The sequence below is a fragment of the Oncorhynchus nerka genome, linkage group LG5 (assembly GCF_034236695.1).
Source record: "Oncorhynchus nerka isolate Pitt River linkage group LG5, Oner_Uvic_2.0, whole genome shotgun sequence".
NCBI lineage: Eukaryota > Metazoa > Chordata > Actinopteri > Salmoniformes > Salmonidae > Oncorhynchus > Oncorhynchus nerka.
Window position 1 is genome coordinate 40,177,756 of NC_088400.1, and position 23,691 is coordinate 40,201,446.

General features: G+C 41.8%; 1 protein-coding gene across 1 annotated transcript; it reads left to right on the top strand.

The window, feature by feature from the left end:
- The first annotated feature begins 8,749 nt into the window (after nucleotides 1–8,749).
- LOC115129486 (probable carboxypeptidase X1) lies at nucleotides 8,750–21,473 on the top strand. The gene is made up of 14 exons (XM_065018652.1): nucleotides 8,750–9,201; nucleotides 12,019–12,128; nucleotides 12,303–12,442; nucleotides 12,572–12,656; nucleotides 13,427–13,580; nucleotides 13,703–13,794; nucleotides 15,474–15,597; nucleotides 18,562–18,757; nucleotide 18,817; nucleotides 18,907–19,095; nucleotides 19,546–19,840; nucleotides 19,986–20,125; nucleotides 20,209–20,311; nucleotides 20,491–21,473. The coding sequence occupies exons 1-14, from the start codon at nucleotides 8,808–8,810 to the stop codon at nucleotides 20,793–20,795; spliced, it is 2,328 nt and encodes a 775-aa protein (XP_064874724.1). The 5' UTR covers nucleotides 8,750–8,807; the 3' UTR covers nucleotides 20,796–21,473.
- The last annotated feature ends 2,218 nt before the right edge of the window (nucleotides 21,474–23,691 follow it).

Sequence of the window (23,691 nt, forward strand, 5' to 3'; positions counted from 1 at the left end):
ACAAGCTCTCATAGTCTCGAGTCAGAATTAGACGTTCATCCGTGTTTCTCAAACGTCACATTTTTTAACTGTTGGTTAATTCTCTGTATCGTTCCATGGTTAAGTTTAGTCATTAACTCTGAATTCTTAAGGTTAGGCATTAACTCTGAATGGTTAACGGTAAGGATTCATGTTTGGGATAGGCGTCCCGCTAGCTGTGAAATTGGAGGGCGCGCAATTCAAATAAATAATTGTAATATTAAACATCCATGAACATACAAGTCTTATATCATTTAAAAGCTTACATTCTTGTTAATCTAACTGTGTCGTCTGATTTCGAAAAAGGCTTTACTGCGAAAGCATACCATGCGATTGTCTGTGGACGGCGCCCCACATCAACATATTTGTCAACCAGCACAGGCTTGATCTTCCTCTGTTTGCAATCCCAAGGATCCCAGCTACAACTTGAATGGTCGTTTTGTTAGATAAAATCCTTCTTTATATCCCAAAAGGTCCGTTTAGTTGGCGCCATCGATTTCCGTAATCCACTTGTTCAATATGCAGATAAAGGAGTCCAAAAAGCTACCGCTAAACTTCGTCCAAACAAGTCAAACGACATTTCTATTTAATCCTCCGGTACACTAAAATGTAAATAAACTATAATATTTCATACAGAAAGTAGTATGTTCAATAGGAAAGGAAAATTAGTAAGTGCGCGCCAAAAGACTGATATTGTTTCGGCGCTCTTCTCACAAAATTTCCAAATACTTGTTCATTTTTTTAAAAACAAGCCTGAAACATTGAATAAAGACTGTTGACATCTAGTGGAAGCCATAGGACTTGCAATCTGGGAGACAGATTTACATAGAAACAAAAGGAACCCATCATAAGAGCCTGGGAGCTCAAAAAACAAATATTCAAAAAAATGTCCGGTTGGATTTTCACCTGCCATATCATTTCTGTTATAGTCTCAGACATTATTTTAGAAACTTCAAGGTGTTTTCTATCCAATGCTACCAATTCTATGCATATCCTGGCTTCTGGGCCTGAGTAACAGGCAGTTTACTTTGGGCACGTCAGTCAGGTGGAAATTCAGGAAACTAGACCCTATCCCAGAGAGGTTTTAAAACAAAAATATCAATAACAACTTTCTAGCGCTTGATTTGAACATGCAACCCTGCGAACTAGAGGCAGATGCTTACCCCCATCCACGGTGCTCAGCGCTCACTGTTGCCGCTAGTGGCCAGTTTCCATGTCATCTCCCAACGTCCTCAGACATGGATTGAAGTCGAATACTTACTTGTATCATGGGTGACCTGCCTGACATTGAATCAGGGAATTATTGAATAGTTCATTATAACCAACAGATACTGTATCAGACATAATTACAATGAATTTCCAAAATCTATTTTTTTTCTCCAGAATAGTGATTTAATGGGAAGTCAATACGAAGTAATGAATTTGCATTGTTGAAAACGTTGGTTAGTGGTCACACATGTGTTTTTGTCTTGGGCATTTCCATGTAAAAGGACCCATGAGCTCCAACATGTAAAGTTCTGAGGAGCATGTCAATGAGAGTTAAGAGTCTATATTTTTGACAGATGAAGGCATACAGTGCTTTCAGAAAGTATTCACACATTTACTTTTTCCACATTTTGTTGTGTTAAAATGTATTTAATCGTCCTTTCACGGCAACGATCTACACAAGATACTCGGTAATGCCAAAGTGGAAGAAAAATGTTCAAATCTATTTTAAAAATGACATTCAAATAAAACACTAATATATCTTGATTAGATAAGCATTCATCCCCCTGAGACAATACAGTAGTATCCCCTTTGGCAGCGATTACAGCTGTGAGTCTTTCTGGGTAAGTCTCTAATTGGATTGTACAACATTTACACATTGTTCTTTAGAAAAGTATTCAAGCTCTGTCAAGTTGGTTGTTATTCATTTCTAGAAAGCCATTTTCAAGTCTTGCCATAGATTTTCAGGTTGATTTAAGTCAAAACTGTAAGTAGGCCAATCAGGGACATTCAATGTCGTCTTGGTAAGCAACTCCAATGTAAATTTGGCCATGTGTTTTATTGTCCTGATGAAAGGTGAATTTGTCTCGCAGTGCCTGTTGGAAAGAAGACTGAACCAGGTTTTACTCTAGGATTTTGCGTGTGCTTTGCTCTATTCCGTTTCTTATTTATCCTGAAAAACTCCCCAGTCCCTAAAAATAACAAGTATGCCCATGATGCAGCCAGCTTGAAAATATGGAGAGTGGTACTCAGTAATGTGTTGTATTGGATTTGCCCCAAACATAACACTTTGTATTCAGGACAAGAAGTTAATTGCTTTGCCACATTTTTTGCAGTATTACTTTAGTGCCTTGTTGTAAACAGGATGCATGTTTTTGAATGTTTTTATTCTGTACAGGCTTCCTTCTTTTCACTCTGTCATTTATGTTAGTATTGTGGAGTAACTACAATGTTGTTGATCCATCCTCAGTTTTCTCCTGTCACAGCCGTTAAACTCTAACTGTTTTAAAGTCACCGTTGACCTCATGGTGAAATCCCTGAGCAGTTTCCTTCCCCTCTGATACACCATCCAAAGCCTAATCTATAACTTCACCATGCTCAAAGGGATATTCAATGTCTGCTATTTTTTTAATACATCTACCAATCGGTGCCCTTCTTTACGAGGCATTTGAAAACCTTGTTGTTGAATCTGTGCTTCAAATTCACTACTCAATTGAGGGACCTTAAAGATAATTGTATGTGAGGGGTACAGAGATGGGGTAGTGATTCAAAAATCATATTAATCATTATTATTGAACACGGAATGAGTCCAAACAACTTGTGTTTTATTAGGCACATTTTAACTACTGAACTTATTTAGACTTGCCATAACAAAGGGGTTGAATACTTACTGACTCAAGACATTTTAGATTGTCATTTTTTTATTCATTTCTAAAATGTTCTAGAAAATTCCACTTTGACATTATGGGGTAGATCAATGACACAATAAAAATGTTAAATTCTAGCTTTACACAACAACATTTGGAAAAAGTAAAAGGGTGTAAATACTTTCTGAAGACACTGTATATCATTTCCCCCAACATTTTCCATCCTAAATATTAGGAATAAGCAAAGGCTTTGATTTCTGATCAAACAGGTGGAAAATGTGTCTTAGACAACATTTACCAGAAAGAGGGTATTAGAGGGTATTAAGGGGTATTTTGTAAAGGGTATTAGAAATACATCAAAACACAATAATATTAAAGTAAAGACCTCTGGCAACTAATATCAATTCTTATATTTAGTTTAGGAGAAAATATTCTGCCTTCTGTAAGTTTAAGAAACATTAACTCGAGCCTTGTAATTCTGTTACCAAAATATCTTGAACATATCTTGAAGATATCTTGAAGATATTTTGAAGATATTTTGTAATGTCTCACCCTCATGAGGAGGGAGGATAGTAACAATTAAGGGTATACCTATGAATTAGTTATAGTGTTTTACTGATATCAATTTTGGTTGTGAATTATGAAGTGATTACAATTCAAAATCTTTAAAGTATAGGATCACCACTTTATTTAAAGAATGTGAAATGTCAGAATAAAAGTAGAGAGAATGATTTATTTCAGCTTTTATTTCTTTCATCACATTCCCAGTGGGTCAGAAATTTGCATACAGTCAATTAGTATTTGGTAGCATTGCCTTTAAAATTGTTTAATTTGGGTCAAATGTTTCGGGTAGCCTTCCACACAATAAGTTGGGTGAATTTCGACCCATTCCTCCTGACAGAGCTGGTGTAACTGAGTCAGGTTTGTAGGCCTCCTTGCTCACACACACTATTTCAGTTATGCCAACAGATTTTCTATAGGATTGAGGTCAGGGCTTTGTGATGGCCACTCCAATACCTTGACGTTGTTGTCCTTAAGCCATTTTGCCACAACTTTGGAAGTATGCTTGGGGTCATTGTCCATTTGGAAGACCCATTTGCGACCAAGCTTTAACTTCCTGATTGATGTCTTGAGATGTTGCTTCAATATATCCACATAATTTTCTTTCCTCATGATGCCATCTATTTTGTGAAGTGCACCAGTCCCTCCTGCAGCAAAGCACCACCAGAACATGATGCTGCCACCCCCGTGCTTCACGGTTGGGATGGGGTTCTTCGGCTTGCAAGCCTCCCCCCTTTTCCTCCAAACATAACGATGGTCATTTTGGCCAAACAGTTATATTTTTGTTTCATCAGACCAGAGGACATTTCTCCAAAAAGTTCAATCTTTGTCCCCATGTACAGTTGCAAACCATAGTCTGGCTTTTTTTGGCGGTTTTGGAGCAGTGGCTTCTTCCTTGCTGAGCGGCCTTTCAGGTTATGTCGATATCGGACTCGTTTTACTGTAGATATAGATATTTTTGTACCTGTTTCCTCCAGCATCTTCACAGCGTCCTTTGCTGTTGTTCTGGGATTGATTTGCACTTTTCGCACCAAAGTACGTTCATTTCTAGGAGACAGAACGCGTCTCCTTCCTGAGCGGTATGACGGCTGTGTGGTCCCATGGTGTTTAAACATGCGTACTATTGTTTGTACAGATGAATGTGGTACCTTCAGGCGTTTGGAAATTGCTCCCAAGGATGAACCAGACTTGTGGCGGTCAAAAAAAAAAATTCTGAGGTCTTGGCTGATTTCTTTTGCTTTTCCCATGATGTCAAGCAAAGAGGCACTTAGTTTAAAGGTAGGCCTTGAAATTCATTCACAGGTACACCACCAATTGACTCAAATGATGTCAATTAGCCTATCAGAAGCTTCTAAGCCATGACATAATTTTCTGGAATTTTCCAAGCTGTACCTTGGCACAGTCAACTTAGTGTATGTAAACTTCTGACCCACTGGAATTGTGATACAGTGAATTATAAGTGAAATGATCTGTCTGTAAACAATTGTTGGAAAAATTACTTGTGTCATGCACAAAGTAGATGTCCTAACCGATTTTCCAAAACTATAGTTTGTTAACAAGAAATGTGTGGAGTGGTTGAAAAACTATTTTTAATGACTCCAACATAAGTGTATGTCAACTTCCGACTTCAACTGTAAGTATTCAGACCCTTTACTCAGTACTTTGTTGAAGCATCTTTGGCAGCGATTACAGCATAGAGTCTTCTTCGGTATGACACTACAAGCTTGGCACACCTGTATTTGGGGAGTTTCTCCCATTCTTTTCTGTAGATTCTCTCAAGGTCTGTCAGGTTGGATTGAGAGCTTTGCTGCACAACTATTTTCAGATCTCCTCGGGTTCAAGTCCGGGCTCTGGCTGGGCCACTAAAGGACATCCAGAGACTTGTCACGAATCCACTCCTGCATTGTCTCGGCTGTGTGCTTAGCGTCATTGAACCTTCACCGCAGCCTGAGGTCCTAAGCAGGTTTTCATCAAGGATCTCTCTGTACTTTGCTCCGTTGATCTTTCCCCTTAATCCTGACTAGTCTCCCAGACCCTGCCACTGAAAAACATCCCCACAGCATGATGCTGCCACCACCATCCTTCACAGTAGGGATGGTGCCACGTTTCCTTCAGACGTGACGCTTGGCATTCAGGCCAAAGAGTTTAATCTTGGTCTTATCAGACCAGAGAATATTTTCTCATGGTCTGAGAGTATTTAGGTGCCTGCAAAGATGGTTGTCCTTTGGAAGGTTCTTCCATACCCACAAAGGAACTCTAGAGCTCTGTCAGAGTGACCATGGGGTTCTTGGTCACCTCCCTGACCAAGGACCTTCTCCCCGATTACTCAGTTTGGCCGGGCAGCCAGCTCTAGAAAGAGTCTTGGTTGTTCCAAACTTCTTCCATTTTAGAATTATGGAGGCCACTGTGTTCTTGGGACCTTCAATGCTGCGGAACATTGTTGGTACCCTTTCCCAGATCTGTGCATCGACACAATCCTTTGTCTGAGCTACGGACAATTCCTTCGACCTCATGGCTTGGTTTTTGCTCTGACATGCACTGTCAACTGTGGGACCTTGTATAGACAATTGTGTGCATTTCCAAATCAAGTTCTATAAACATCTCAAGGATGATCAATGTAAACAGGATGCACCTGAGCTCAATTTCGAGTCTCGTAGCGAAGGGTCTGTATACTTATGTAAATAAGGTATTTATTTTCTTCTTTTTTTAACCTTTTTTAGCTTTTGTCGTTAGGAGGTATTGTGTGTAGATTGCTGAGTTTTTTTTTTTTAACTATCCATTTTAGAATAAGGCTGTAACGTAACAAAATGTGGTAAAAGTCAAGGGGTCTGAATACTTTCTGATGGCGCGGTAATTTCCCTGAATTGACGTGGAGACAACGTTGATTCAACCGGTGTTGAAGCCCAGTGGGTTGTTTTATGAACATACTAATTGTTCTATGACAACGGTATAGATGAAGAGTCTGAGAAAAAGGCCGCTAAACAAAATCCGAACAACATCCAGAGGAACACTGAGAGAGCATGATCAAATATTCTCCCACTGCTTAGATTTACAACGGGCAAAACTTTTCTGCAGTAAAAAAATGAAAAGGTGGGAAGGTCCTATTTTATTTATTTGTTAAATCCGATTATAATTAGCTATTTAAATGATGGTGCTACGTTCAAAACAACTATTATGTTCAAATCAGTCCACTGGGACCAATACAACTGGGTGCTTCCTGCCTTTTTCTGCTACACATGCCCAAAACCTTGCGATCTCACGAACTGGCCTGCCTATCCCAACAATAACACACAATGTTCTGCCGTGTTTAAATACCAATGAAGTCAGGGATAAGACGCTAGACATATATTGGTCACATTATTACATCATGGGGATTTGATTGACACCAGGCCTATTTTTCTTGACTAGCTTTAAGAGCTGGAATACTTTTTCTCTGCTGTCTCCAACGAGTTGCTCACTCTTCTTTGGCACGTGCACGTGCTGAATTAAGTGTGCATGTACATTTTTGTATGCGTTTGTATAAGATAAATATGAAAATGTGTTAAAGTTGCACATGACAATAAAACATACAGTATATTTGGTCAAGTCACAAAAAGTTAGCAGCATTCCCAATTTCTGTTATGTGATGTCTCTGGGCATGCTTTCATATCATTGCTTGGGTCCAGTGTTTCAAAGTAAAAGGCATTAACACTACTACACCAGGTCTAAAAGGACACAGCAGGATGTTGGGGACGAGATCCAACTAACCGAGGTCCAAATACCTGCATGTGATGAATTCATTTTCCCGGAAGAGAGTAAGTGGGGCGGAACCTGAATGTACACTGGAAAACCTGCAACGTGACTCATTTGAATATAGCATGCATAACTTAGGGAGGACTGGAAAGTCTCCTCAAGTGTTTGGGCAAATGAACATTGTCCTAACAAAACGTCAATGCATAATGCAGAAACATCCATTTATAATTCCTTACATGTTGACAGAGAGAAATAAAATGAAAGGAGAGCTGTGAAAGAATGTTCCATTAAGTAAAGTAAGCCGCTGCAGTACAATAGTAAGGCAGGTGTAAAATGTTGTTATCCACCAAGAAATAACATAGGTGGCATCATATATGCCCACCATGTTTTAAAAAAAAAATGATTTAAAAATCTAATAATTATTTCCTACCCCAATCATTTATCAAAACGGTAATCAATGACAATTACGTACAATTATATTTCATCATTCCACAAAATGTAGATAAAATGACAGAAGACAGCTACCAAAAGCTTTGTTGCTTATTATAAATATAATACAGGAATTAGACAAGACTATTTAAAATGTCAATAATAGCAAAAAAAATATTATTTGGTCTCTACTTTGGCACTCCAAATGTTCAGCTCAAAATCTGGTCACTGGCGCCATCTAGTGAGTATATCTTCCCTGACACATTTTATCCCATTTACAGAACGTCATTTTAAATCAAAGCCCTACAATGCTAATGATTCGGGTGATCGCAATAAACAATCCATATGGATTCCATGTACGATTTTACAGATACATGACAGGTAAGACAGTAAGCCTTTAATTTAGAATTTCTAGGAGCTATAATCACCCGTTTGTGACAAATGTCCTATACTTGCTGAGCAATGCAACATTGCCTTTGATACATCTGACATTTGTCCTAGCTCTCTTTCGATATCCCTACCAAAACATAGACAATAAATGCACACTTAATAATTGTATTAACTTAAGTTTTAGCAATCATTGCCATGCCAGTCCCCGCAAGCTCAGTCTGAGCAAGTGAAGCAATGTTCTACGTTTATCTTCTACATTCAAACTGAAAGTTATTCTTGAATTTGGTGGTTGTAATACTCAACTTTGACCACTAGATGGAAGCACATCGACATCAATATTTCGGACTTTAGCGGTACTCTGTTCTGTTTAGTAATCACAAGCACGTCACAAAGCTGAAGCAGCTTCTGCTTTTTTCCATCAAATTAAACGCTCATTAGCCTCCTTATCGTAACATTATGATATTGCAAATAATTAGAATCGTTTTAATAATATGAAAATAATTGTAGAGCTATGGTTCAGAAAGTAGACTGTTAGACAGACCAATTATTCAGTAGGACTGACATAGACATAGCTTACAGTTCCCTCCTTTAATAATAACTACAGCCTTGTGATGATATCTTTTACATGTGTACATTTTTAAACTGTCAAATGAGGGCTCTTATTGTGAAGCTTTTATAAATGTTCTAGACACAGAACATTTATGGGCAGCCGCCCTGTTACTTCTGCATGCGCAACGGATTGTGCACGGGACCCGTATTATGTAAGTCTATGGGTGGACCTTCGTGTGGAATGGGGGACGTTTAAATTGTCAATATTCACCCGGAATGTCTGAAGGGACAGTTATGGCACAATCCCTGTACTTTACCTTTGTTTTGTCGTGTTTGATATGTGGATCATATGGTCTCGTTTCATTTGGCAATGGCACAACTACAGTGAGGTCTGTGGATTATAATGCAACTACAACTGTTACCCCGACTGAGAAACGAGATTCTACAACTAAACCAAGTACTACCCAGAGCAATAAAAGCACCAACGCACCAGCGGTAAGGTTGACATCCACAACGACTTCAAAGGTACTGACAACTACTACTAGACCACCGAAAACGACCACCACCGCTAACTATAGTTTCAACACAGAAGACCTCAATGGGGGTATCGACAAGAAAGTGGAAAAAAGAGTATGGAACAAAGAACCTGATGATGAACCACTCGAATTTGGTGAGCAGCATTGAAATGTATTTGCGGATGTAAAATACAGGTCAACTGCTAAATGAAATATTGAAACAATATTATGCATTATGTGATGTGTTATTATAGACGTAGGCTTGACATTGTTGTAGATATTACAGACATTTTTAATAAATGATCTCATGTGTCTTTCAAGTGTAATTTTTTTGGGCAGATATCTGACATCTCACTTCTGCATCAAGTAAATGTGTGAAAGACACAGCCAGGGCCAGATTACATAACGGGCTCACAGGGCACGTGCCCCAAGGCCCCAACCTTCAGGGGGGTTGGGGTCATAAGCAATGCCAAAGTGTGTAGAATTTCAGGAAGTTTGCTTTAAAATTGCAACATTTTCTCTCATCCTCATAGCAAAATATGAATAGTATGAGATGAGCTTTAAAAACAACACATTTCTCTCTGTCCAACGTCAAAATGTGGGAAATTAGCCATTCCCCGCCCCCCCCCTAAAAAAAAAGGTTTTCCCCAGGGCCCCAAATGCGGTATTTCGGCCTTGGGCACAGCCTATTGGTTAAAAATCATCTACATATTTATCTTTAATTTCTTACATTGAAATCATTTAGACCATGTCCATCAACAAACAACTCTGAAAACACACATTTGCAAACGAATGGGATAAATAACAACTGTGGAGTGCAAGGCAGGGAAAACACGAGTTTACAGGGGGTTGTTATATCTATGCTGCAGTTCTGTGGTCTTGGAAACCAAGTCCAGGGGGTTGGTTCTACAAGTGTTTAGCTTGGGGGTTATCAGGTTGTGATGGGAACCAGCTGTCTTGTAGACACAGACCATCAGAAAACCCCCGAGTTAAACTGGCTGAGTCAGCAATCTACATTCAGTACCAAGACACCATATCATAGCATAGCCTGAGAATGTGTTGTGTAGTCCTTATGATGCACATCATACTTTCACATTTGACAATGTGCGTCTTTGTTGATGAGACGGTTTGCCTTTTGTAGCCAAGTGGTCCACCAGGAGTGTAAAGGCAGTAAAGAAGCCTAAAAAGATATGGAAGAAAGTCAAGAAACCCAAAGTCCTACCTAAGAAGCGCAAGCCCAAGGTTGTAAAAAAAAGCAAACCCAAAATCATTGGGCGCCCTTCGCTGCCAGGTGAAGCCAGTGGGACGTATGTATGGGGAACTTCCCTGAGTGACATGTACAGTATGAGAACGGGTAGATGCCTAATAGACAACATACTGTATACTGTGCAGCGCTCTTTTTCCTTACCGTGTACAACGCATGGTACATTTTCATTTCAACTTTGAAATGCATAAATGACAGACAACTGACATTGGCAGCGTTGCTTGATGACAGAGTAGCTACAGTGCTGGCAGTAGTAGAGCAAAACAAAACATTCCCTTGCTTAAATAGTTGTTGTGCTTTTGTTCTCCAGCAACTGACACTAGTCTTCTGTAGTATTTCCTGCTCATCCTCGCTCTCTATCTCTCTCTCTTTCTCGCGCTCTCCCTCTCTCTCATTACTGCTCAGTGCTGCATGGAAGCCTCTCCCTGTGTGTGTGTGGGGGGGGGGGGGGAATCTGGCGGAAAGAGAACTGGAATTACAGGGGCCAGATGGAGAGATATACCTTGAATCAGGAGCCGAGCCGAATAGGAAGTTCGTGTGTAATGAGGCAGAGGGACCGTAAGGCCCCAAAGCAGGGGGACCGTGAGGCCCCAAAGCAGGGGGAAGTTATGAGTTTCCCCAGTTTTTCCTCAGAAAAAGGGAGTCTAATGTTTTAAATATTCATGTTGTAGGTTGGCTGATCTGCCAAGCTGTTTTTCATCATGACTAATGTACTGGTAAAATGATGATGAGTAACCCCAAAGGCCACTGGATAGTTTGCTGTAGTATCTAAACTGCATTCTGAAAATTGTCTCTCTTCAACTGGTGCCACTGAAGAAACTATACAAATTGTTGAGGTTGGGCATGATTTAATGCATAAAGATTATACAATGTTTCCTATGCTCTAAATTAGGATGTAAAATGAATAGGATAGCTCTAAGAAATCATTGACTCCTTGTGTTTGCCAATTCTCCTAACACAAATAGTATAGGAGTAAAAACACAATTTTCATAAAAACGACTAAACCGTTGTTGACATGAGGTTAATGTCTTTGGCATCACTTCACTAGTTCAGTAGATCAGTTGGCTACTTTACTTGGCAGACTACTGTCAACAAAGTTTGAGTAGTTTTAAACAATTAGCTCTTGGAGCAGAGCAATGCTCTCGGTCACAATGACCCCCGTGGAGAGATCCTGCAGGCCTCTAAGGCAAAAGGGTATTAGGGTTTTAAGAGAGACCACTCACAGCCCTAACACAGGAACTAGTGTTTAGAGGACCAGTCGACCAGGCTTAGCTCCTCAGACAATGAGCGCCTGTCTGCTCCTCGCATGGATACACAGGAAGTCTCTCTTTCCTGCACGCTTCTGCATCTCTTCATCGCTTTCCCTCTTACTCTCTTTCATGCTCAAATACCTTAGAGAATTGCGCATGTATGCACCCACTGGACACTCACTGGTTGAATCAACGTTGTTTCCACCAACTTGGAATAGATGTTGAATTGACATCTGTGCCCAGTGGACAGTCTCTCAATCTCCCTTCTACTACGGCTCCTGTCAAGGCATTAAATTCTACTTGTAATTCCCATGGACATGTCATGTTCATGGACAGCTTTCTTACACGTTAGATCCATTTCTTCTCTGCAAGTCAATATTTGACGTGTGTGTGTGTGTGTGTGTGTGTGAGTGACCTTGTTCTCCTCGGTGACCTTGTTCTCCTTACGTGACTGTCAGAGTGCCCTCCGCTGGGGCTGGAGTCTCTGAGGGTGAAGGACACACAGCTGCGGGCCTCGTCCTACAAGCGCCGGGGACTTGGACCTCACCGTGGTCGACTCAACATCCAGGTGAGACCAAGAACTAGTCTACGGGTCTCTCACCACTGTTAGCAAACACAACAAATGTTACTGCCATTCTTACCATTTTTTTTATCCATGCATTATTCTGTGGTAACCACATCTACAGCTTGTGTTTAGATTTGTAAAATGCACTTTGTAAATAAAATCTGTCTGTCTGGGTAGTCGGGTATCGAGGACGGGGACATCTATGACGGGGCGTGGTGCGCCCAGTATGAGGATAAGAAACAGTGGCTGGAGGTGGATGCCCGGCGACCCACGCGTTTCACCGGGGTCATCCTGCAGGGACGCAGCTCAATCTGGAGGTCAGTGGAGGTCACGGCACATGTTCACCAAGCCCCCATTGTGCAGTGATGTAGTCATAGCAATGAATTGTATGTATTGTAAATGTCGTATGGACATTGCTAAATAGTTGCGCCTGTCTTTCCTAACAGTTGGGACTTCATACTCACCTACAAGGTCCAGTTCAGTAATGACACCCTGGTCTGGCAGCCAGCTATGAATGGGACTAAAGAGGCTGTGAGTTGATTCAGTACAGTACATTAAAATATGATATGTAGTAACCCTAATCTATTGCCTTCTTCCCATTACTTTCACTGCAAAATTCAGATATTCCACCCATTTTTATTTCTTGAATAGCTTACTATTTTATTCCTCATTACCCAATTGTCAAGTTGCTGTATCACATCCGGCCGTGATTGGGAGTGCCATTGGGCGGCGCACAATTGGCCCGGCGTCGTCCGGATTTGGCCGGGGTAGGCCGTCATTGTAAATAAGAATTTGTTCTTAACTGACTTGCCTAGTTAAATAAAGGTTCAATTAAAAAATATATTAAAAAAACAAAAAAAACAAAAAAAAATGTAATAAATCATTATGTGGTCCAGTGAGGTATTCATATCTACTGTGCTCTGACATTGACCAATGACATTCCACTGCCTGTTGGCAAGCTGACCATGGCGCTGACAGTTTGCCCTGGCCATAGCTGACTCCACTGTGCCAACCTTGCCAACTGTGCCAACCTTGCCAACCCACAAGCCTTACTCTCTATGGGCACACTGTGGCAGATTGCACCATCTAGTTACCAGTCTGTGTCACTGGTTTGGCAAAGGGGTAGAGTGAAAATGTGACTGGCAGAGAGACGGAAACTGCAAAATTGGAAGCTATTGTATAATCTATTAAAGATGCAGTCTGCAATTCGAGAAACAATAAATAAATACTTCATTGAATATGAAGTCCTCTCTTCATAGAGCATGACCTATCTCCACTATTGGCTTTTTCCTGTACTGTAGGTATTTGAGGGGAACCAGGATACTGAAACTCCAGTGTTGGCCCTATTTAACGAGTCGGCAACAGTGGCGCGCTACATCCGTATCAATCCACAGAGCTGGTACGAGAACGGAACTATCTGTCTGAGAGCTGAGGTTCTGGGCTGTACCCTACCAGGTCCGTCCACCGCCAACATCCCAACATCCTCCCAACACTAGATTAAGACACAGGAACCAGAACCTCAACGACATTCAAATGTCATTGCATTTCCATTATGTTGTGTCTTTCCCCTCCTGTAGATCCCAACAACATCTACGCTTGGCAGCAGACAGAGCAAGGCACCAAAGACAAGCTGGACTTCAGACACCACAACTACAAGGAGATGAGGAAAGTAAGTGCTGAAGTGGAGACCTTCAGCACTCACCCAAGGCTACTGGTGTAGTTTTAGGGTTCTTTAGAATTATGGTAGAGCAGATTTGATAATGAACTGACCACCTTCACAGCCATACATCAACGCAACTACATCCTGTTCTCTTCCAACAACTCTTCCACCAATAAGAATACAGCAGCAACTCTCAACTGGTGGTGTGGGAGGGGGAGTTATAACTCACATTTGGGTCGCGAGAGGTTTCGAATGGGTTGCTTGTGTCTGAGAGAATTATCATTATAATTCCAAACAACTGATTCACCATTTAGAACTACACAACAGTGACTTAGAAAATAATACAATTTCTCATTTAAAAACAATCCTACGCTGGCTCAGATTTTGTGATGTTGTGCATTATGAACACAGCAGCAGGGACATGGCATGCAACAGTTAGCAAAGAAACTTCCTCCCTTCACTTCAATCTACTCTCTGGCGCTTGACTGAGTCTGTCCTGGAAGCAGAGGGTTTCTGGTTGGAGCTCCCTCCCCCAGTCTCACCGAAAGACAAATATTATTAGTGTTTTTTTCTTCTCCTCACTACACTGCCACTACCGCTCAGTAAAGAGCTTGAGGTGAGTCTGACCGGTAGGATGTAACATTAGGCTCGTGTCCACACATACACACACACCGCACTACACATACCGCACTACACATACAGCACTACACTTACCGCACTACACACACCGCACTACACACACCGCACTACACACACCACACTACACATACCACACTACACATACAGCACTACACATACCGCACTACACACACTGCACTACACATACCGCACTACACATACCGCACTACACATACAGCACTACACTTACCGCACTACACACACCGCACTACACACACCGCACTACACACACCGCACTACACACACCACACTACACATACCACACTACACATACAGCACTACACATACCGCACTACACACACCGCACTACACATACCGCACTACACATACCGCACTACACACACCGCACTACACACACCACACTACACATACCGCACTACACATACCGCACTACACACACCACACTACACACACCGCACTACACATACCGCACTACACATACCGCACTACACACACCGCACTACACACACCACACTACACACACCGCACTACACATACCGCACTACACACACCGCACTACACACACCACACTACACACACAGCACTACACATACCGCACTACACATACCGCACTACACACACCACACTACACACACCGCACTACACATACCACACTACACATACAGCACTACACATACCGCACTACACACACCGCACTACACACACCGCACTACACATACCGCACTACACACACCGCACCACATATACCGCACTACACACACCGAACTACACATACCGCACTACACATACCGCACTCTCCCCATGTGCTCAGCAAACTAAACCAAGACTTTGTATCCAGTTGTACGGTAGACAAACTGTACTGTACATCCCGATGCATCCTTCTCAGTCACACTTAACCGTCATAAGGCAGTGTAACTCAATCCATTCCTGGTGGACCCCCCAGATGCAAAAATATATATTTCCCCAAAAAATGTGCATACACTGGGGGTCCCACAGGAATGGAAGTCTTATACCCAACCAGACAACACCATAACTCTGTCCCTCCTCAGCTCATGAAATCAGTGACCGAGGCCTGCCCTGACATCACACATATCTACAGCATCGGGAAGAGTCACATGGGTCTCAAGATGTACGTCATGGAGATCTCCGACCACCCTGGAAAGCATGAGCTAGGTGAGTAGATATAGGCCTATTACACCTTATGAAGTTTTAGCATGAGGCAATGCTACATAGCTTACAGCCTGGCCTCATAGACTAGACGTAACACATTAAATGTAAATCAGGGACACTCAAATTAAAATGATATGTTTAGTATGGTTACATAAGACAGAAGGTTACTTAAAAAATAATAAAGTTGGGTGGGTGGGTGTATAACTTGAATGTCTAGCAAGCCAAAGGTTGCGTGTTCAAATTTCATCACGGACAACTTTTGCATTATAGCATCTTTGCAACTACATATGTATGTTAGCTAACCCTTCCCCTAACCCTAAAACTTAACCCATAGCATTAGCGTTAGCCAACTAGCCACCTAGCTAACCTTAGCGACAACAAATTGTAATTCGTAACCTGTCATACGTTTTGGTAATACATAAAATATTGTACGAATTGCAATTCACAACATACACTACATGACCAAAAGTATGTGGACACCTGCTCGTCAAACATCTCATTCCAAAAATCATGGCCATTAATATGGAGTTGGTCCCCCCCTTTGCTGCTATAACAGCCTCCACTCTTCTGGGAAGGCATTCCACTAGATGTTGGAACATTGCTGCAGAGACTTGCTTCCTTTCAGCCACAAGAGCATTAGCGAGGTTGGATGCTGATGTTGGGCGATTAGGCCTGGCTATCAATCAGCGTTCCAATTCATCCCAAAGGTGTTCGATGGGTTGAGGTCAGGGCTTTGTGCAGGCCAGTCAAGTTCTTCCACACGGATCTCGACAAACCATTTCTGTATGGGCCTCGCTTTGTGCACAGGGGCATTATCATGCTGAAACAGGAAAGGGCCTTGCCCAAACTGTTGCCTAGCCCAAACCATGAAAACAGCACCAGCCCCTTATTCCTCCTCCACCAAACTTTAGTTGGCACTATGCATTGGGGTAGGTAGCGCTCTCCTGGCATCTGCCAAACTCAGATTCGTCTGCCAGATGGTGAAGCGTGATTCATCACTCTAGGGAACGTGTTTCCACTGCTCAAGAGTCCAATGGCGGCGAGCTTTACACCACTTTATGAAGATTGCATGGATGTGTGCTCGATTTTATACTCCTGTCAGCAACGGGTGTGGATGAAATAGCGGAATACATTAATTTGAAGGTGTGTCCACATACTTTTGTATATATAGTGTATCATACGAATTGTAATCCGTAACATATCATAGGAAAAGGATGACAGACATCCACAAATTAACACATATCATACTAATTGGAGTGTCCTGGATTTACGTTTACTATGTAAAGTCCAGGTTGGAACTTATCTGCAATGCCACTGCTATAGTACTTTGTACAGTATGCTCTCAGAGACTGGAGTCAATCCTTGGTTCACTCTGACATGTCTAAAGTGTTTGCTTTGGACTCATTGACCACGCTCGGCGCCCATTGAGCCGGTCTACCAGCTCTGGCAACCACTAATACCCCTTGCCGCCAGAACTCATAATGGGAGAGGGAGCCAGGAATGCCACAGACAGAGAACTGGTTTGCCTGTGCACTGGAATATAAGGAGAAGCCGTGACTAGTCTTAAAATGACAATTTAGAATATTGGCTTGTTTTTTTAAGAGAATAAAAGCGTTGAATGTTTTTTGTCTGTCTAACTTGACCTAATTCTGTTGTTAACCTCCATTTCCATTGGCAGAGGATAAGCCAGACTAGTTTACATTTTCCACTGGCAAGGGGGGGGGGTGATGCACAGATACTGTAAAAACTGATCGTACAATTCATTTCATGGCTGTGAAAAAAAATACAGTCAAGAACAACAGAAAGGAGAGGACAGAAATGTAAATAGTTTATGGGAGGGTGTCTGAGGTTCTTGTTCTCCAAAGAATGTACTGTCTGTGATTTACATGCTTTGACACAGTCAGGACCTGTGCCATTCAGACTCTCTGGACAGGTGTTTTCTATCAACAATGCATTCATTCTGTGGTTAAGACTTGGGGCCTTATTTCAACCGGAACAGTAACCATGATTCCATATCCATTCCCACTGTGTTACGAGAACACAGTTTTAAACCAACGTGGAATAGACTTTGAATTGACGTCTGTGCCCAGTGGAAGCATATTTTCTTTTACTCTTACAGTATCTCAGAGATCCAGTTAGTAGCGTTGACTTCATTGGTCATCTAGGGACAGAATTCTAATCGTTGTCATGAGATTTGAGATTTTGTATTTTCTTATTTAGATCTAACTATGATTTGAATGGGTGGTTTGTGTGGTGTGAGTTAGAAAGGGGAGGTTAAAAAAACGTCCCGGGAACATTGCACTCGGAACCTACAGAAGCCCCTTGAGCATTAGGAGCAAACGTGGCTTGTGCTCCTCCAAAGCCGAGAGTAATCTCCCAAGCAAATCATAATTTTTCAAATAAATGATTAAGTCTGCACCAGGTCGTTAAGTTAGATTCAGTCCAATCACACCAGTGTTTTGTTATGTTTGCCAGGTAAAAGCCACCGTTTTAAATGCTTGTTGATTGAATTTACACCCAGCCATATCTCTTTGGGCCCGCCCTGGAAACATTGTTACTTGACTCATGGGAAGTGGCTCAAGGGAAGTGGTCAAAAACCACAAAGCTATCTAGGGAGGATGTGCTGGATATCAGAACTGTCTGCCAGTGGATTATATAAGGGTAAACTAGAGCATCATGGATTAATAGCTTCTAACCTAATGGTCACAACCAATGATGTACTGTATATTAACCCTGGATTGCTATGTTTTGGCCATTGAGAGACTTTGAAGTCACTGGTCGGCCATATTGGCACTACCCCCGTAGGAGATCTATTACAACATTGGGGGAGTGCCAAGATGGAGGCTAGGTGGCTTCAACACAGCGCCACCTATCAGTCATCTAGTGCATATATAAATCATTGGTCATAACAACTTTTGTGGCCACTGCTATGCTGTGTTTACATATGTGCTTTGTCTCCCTCTGCAGGCGAGCCAGAGTTCCGCTATGTGGCTGGCATGCATGGGAATGAAGCCCTGGGCCGGGAGCTGCTGCTCAACCTGATGCAGTATATCTGTCAGGAGTACAAACTGGGAAACCAGCGCATCGTCCGGCTGGTCAAGGAGACACGCATCCACTTGCTGCCATCCATGAACCCCGATGGTTATGAAATGGCCTTCAAAAGGTCTCAGAAAACATGTTATAACATGTTTTGTTGTAATATATTATACTGTTATTACTGAGAGTATATTTTAATGCTCAACATTACTGGTCAAATATACTTTAACCATTCAAAGAGGCCCATGTTGACCTCTGACCCTTCTCTCATCCCAGGGTTCCGAGTTGGCGGGGTGGGCGCTCGGTCGCTATAGCTACCAGGGCATCGACATGAACCACAACTTTGCTGACCTGAACAAAGTCATGTGGGATGCTATTGAATTTGACTTCCAAAATAACGATAAGTCCAAACTCATCAACCACTACATCCCCATACCAGAGTACTATACCTCAGAGGACGCCTTTGTAAGTTGACATTTAGAATTCACATGCATTCTTCAAATCACCAAATAGTATCCACTCTATGATATTGTGTTAGAGAATTGGGGAAAATCAAGAATGTAAACATTTTCTTAAATCTATCTGCAAAAAGATGATTCTGCGATAATTGGCTTTAAAGTTCGGAACCCTCATTGATTTGAATGGTATTCTTTTGAACTAAACATGAATTGCCGTATTTAGAGTACTATATAGGTAAAGAACATTGAACAGAACAAGGCTATGTCAATAATTCAATTTTGACAAAAATGCACATACTGTGTAACCTTATAGAACCAAGCTCTTGATTTGTCATGTAGCAATATCCTTGAGAATATGTCAAAACTATCCCACATAGAATATAAACCATTTCAATTGTTGTACTTCACTATAATGTTTGAATGCATTATTCCTGTGGCATTGACCTATATCCAATAGGTGGCCTTAGAGACGCGTGCTGTCATTAACTGGATGCAGAACATCCCGTTCGTATTAAGTGCCAACCTCCACGGGGGTGAACTGGTGGTCACCTACCCCTTCGACAGGACTGAAGACTGGGCACCTCACGATGACACCCCTACACCGGACAATAGTTTCTTCCGCTGGCTGGCCACGGTCTATGCCAGCACCAACCAGGTCATGTCAAATCCAGACCGCCGGCCTTGTCACAATGAAAACTTCCAACGCTACAACAACATCATCAACGGAGCCAACTGGCACACGGTCCAAGGAAGTGAGAATTCCCCCACTTTTATGGTCATCCATTTTGTGATCTTGTTCAGCTCATCATTGTCTTTGAAAAGCAGGGTATTGTACTGTCATTTCAAGTACCATTTTAAGATTTACATTCATGATTATTTCCCTGAAATCTATTCCAGGCATGAATGATTTCAGCTATCTACACACCAACTGCTTCGATGTGACAGTGGAGTTGTCCTGTGATAAGTTCCCCCATGCCAGTGAGCTGCCCATCGAGTGGGAGAACAACAAAGAGTCTTTACTGATCTACATGGAGCAGGTCCGTCCATCAATAATGTCTAATACAGTATAAACACAGCATGATGGTGTTGTTGATCTCTAGATTTTTGCTTTGTATTGAAGGTCCACAGAGGACTCAAGGGTGTGATCAGAGACAAAGACACAGAGGCTGGCATTGCAGATGCCATAATCAAAGTGGATGACATCGACCACCATATTAGATCAGGTGGGCTGTCTCCCTCCTCACATGCAAAAAAAAAATCACATCAGTAAATGATTCAAGAAGAAAACCTCAAAATGATGTCGTAAAATTGCACCTAGAGGGCACTGCAGGAATATGTTATGAAAGGTGTAGGCCAGAGAAGCCTACCACTAACCAGTAGCCATTTTGTGCCTCTACTGCAGTTGCTGACGGGGACTACTGGCGCCTGCTAAACCCGGGCGAGTACGAGGTCACGGTGAGTGCCGAGGGCTACAACCCATCCACACGTATGTGCCGTGTGATGTACGAGCATTACCCCACCATATGTGACTTCCGCCTCACCAAGACCCCCAAACAGAGGCTGAAGGAGATCCTGGCCAAGGGGGGCAAGCTCCCCAAAGACCTGCAGCTGAGGCTACGACAGCTGCGTCTGAGAAAACTGAGGGCCAGCACCAAGGCCATCAACAGTAGGCGTGCGGCTGCTAGCAGGAAGGCACGGGGGTCATGATGTCTTTGGTGAACCAATCACAACACACTTTGTCTGGAGGGTTGTTGTATTTAATTGGCTCGTGAGGGAAGTTCCTGGTTTAACTCAGCTTTGAAGTCTGTACACCATGTGGGCAGTTCTGTAAGGCTAGCCTACTGAGATACAACAAAAAAAATGTAAATGTAAAATGCATTGTACTTCCAGTATGGTTTAGTGATATATATTTGAAGAAAGGGCCAGATTGTATTTAGATATTTGAATCAAATTAGAGCAAATAATTCAAATACCCTTTCAAATGTGTATAAGAGGAAAAAATATTATTTTCTCTTGAAGAACCTAGTTTAGTTACAACAACAAACCAAGTGGAATGATGCTGTTCAAATCCGCCGTTGGGTAGATATACCACTATTCAAGTCAAATTCATGCCACAAATTACAGACCAAACTCAAACTGAGACTAAAATGACTCATGCATCATGTTATAGAGACGAGAGCTCTGCTGTTACAGTCTGGAACTGATGAGAGTTCTACATGAGATATTTTAAATCTATTCAAATGAAATGATATGATTTCTAATGTTTGTCCTTCTTTGGTTCATTTTTGTACTACCAAAATGAAATGCTGGCATTTGGATGTCCTTGCAAGCCAAGAGACAATGTTATGTATGGATCCCAAATAAAGCTTTACTTATAAACACCAATAGTTCAAAGTCAAACCCCATGTCTTGTTTTCTGTGGAGTTGCATATCCTGTTGCCGTGGTCATCCTCCATGGCGTTTGCGGCTGACAAAGCGACACCACAGGGTAGTGATCAGGGAGAGGACGACACAGGCCAGTGCCACGGAAACGCCCACCCACATCACCACCGACAGCTGCCCACTTCTCTGCCCACGAGGAATCATGTGCAACAGTGGGGAAAATGCATTCAACATGTTCAAAGAATATTGGAAAAATGTACTTTTCTAAATTCTTAGTGTAATACTTCAAAAGCAAACCTTTACCTGTCCAGGCTGTGTTTCGTGTTGGTCACAATTCATTGTTTAAGTAAAACTAAAAACATGAACCACGTTTATTTCAATATCCTTCTACAGTACACCGTGTCCAGAACCTTGCACGAGAAAAAGACCCACTGGGCACACACTTGTAGAATCAACGTTGTTTCCACGTCATTTACAGGAAACCACATTGAACCAATGTGGAATAGACATTGAATTGACATCTGTGCCAAGTGGGTTCACTCGTATGGCCAAGGATTGCACCCACGGTCCCACTTATTAGATGTCAATACATTTTGGAAAACAAAACACGTTTTATAAGGAGGATGGGATCCAACCAAATCATGTGGGATCCTGGATCCTTTCACAGCACTATAAGGCTGCGTTGAGACAACGACTTATCAATAACCCAAGCCCAGCTCAGCTAATCCCTACCATTGTGACGCAGAGTTGTCATAATGATTCAGCAAATGTACATTACACCAGGGGCGTCAGTAGACACAATGTAAGTAACCTAATCTATGTCCCTTTAACTGCCCTGAATGCCTCTACTGATCCTACAGCTATCGTATGCAGTCATCCTGTGCCTATGAACCAGATTTATACTGTTAGCACTAAGCCAGTGTGCCCCAGGAGGAAGTCCATTGTGTGAAGCTCACCCTATTTAGCAAGAATAGCAAACTTAGGCATGACATGCCAGCAACAAATGCTGACACTACACATCCAAGTATATCTGACCAAATTATGAAAGACAAGCATTGTAATTTTGAATTCCGTAAAGTTAGTGTGGAAGAGGTGAAAAAAATATTGTTGTCAATCAACAATGACAAGCCACCGGGGTCTGGCAACTTGGATGGAAAGTTACTGAGGATAATAGCGAACGATATTGCCACTCCTATTTGCCATATTTTCTATTTAAGCATACTAGAATGTGTGTGCCCCCAGTGTTGGTGAGAAGCAAAAGTCATTCCGCTACCTAAGAATAGTAAAGCCCCCTTTACTGGCTCAAATAGCCAACCAATCAGCCTGTTACCAACCATTAGTAAACTTCTGGCAAAAATTGTCTTTGACCAGATACAATGCTATTTTACAGTAAACCAATTGACAACAAACTTCCAGCATGCTTATAGAGAAGGAAATTCAACAAGCATGGCACCTACACAAATGACTGATGATTGGATGAGAGAAATTGATGATAAAAAGACTGTGGGGGCTGTTTTGTTAGACTTCAGTGCGCTCTTGGACATTATCGATCATTGTCTGCTGCTGGCATAACGTATGTGTTACGGCTTTACACCCCTTGCTATATTGTGGATAAAGAGTTACCTGTCTAAAAGAAGACAGAGGGTGTTTTTAAAAAATGTAAGCTTCTCCAACATAATCCAGGAAGAATCAGGAATTCCCCAAGGCAGCTGTCTAGGCCCATTACTTTTTTCAATCTTTACTAATGAATTGCCACTGGCTTTGAGTAAAGCCAGAGTGTCTATGTATGTGGATGACTCAACACAATAAGTCAGCTACTACAGTGACTGAAATGACTGCAACACTTAACAAATAGTTGCAGTTAGTTTCAGAGTGGGTGGCTAGGAATAAGTTATTCCTAAATATTTCAAAACCTAAAAGCATAGTATTTGGGAAAAATCATTCACTAAACCCTCAACTAAATCTTTTAATAAATAATGTTGAACTTGAGCAAGTTGAGGTGACTAAAATGCTTGAAGTTACCCTGGATTGTAAATGGTCATGGTCAAAACAACAGTAGCTAAAATGGGGAGAAGTATGTCCATAATAAAGCACTGCTCTATCTTCTTAACAGCACTTTCAACAAGGCAGATCCTACAGGCCCTAGTTTTGTCGCACCTGGACTACTGTTCAGTCGTGTGATCAGGTCCCACAAAAAAAGGACTTAGGAAAATTGCAATTG

Bases quoted from the DNA above. Each gene is read 5' to 3' on its own strand.
- LOC115129486 (XM_065018652.1), top strand. From the start codon at position 8,808: ATGTCTGAAGGGACAGTTATGGCACAATCCCTGTACTTTACCTTTGTT. The intron at 19,841-19,985 runs GTGAGAATTCCC...AATCTATTCCAG, and splicing joins CTGGCACACGGTCCAAGGAA to GCATGAATGATTTCAGCTAT. The intron at 20,126-20,208 runs GTCCGTCCATCA...TTTGTATTGAAG, and splicing joins TACTGATCTACATGGAGCAG to GTCCACAGAGGACTCAAGGG.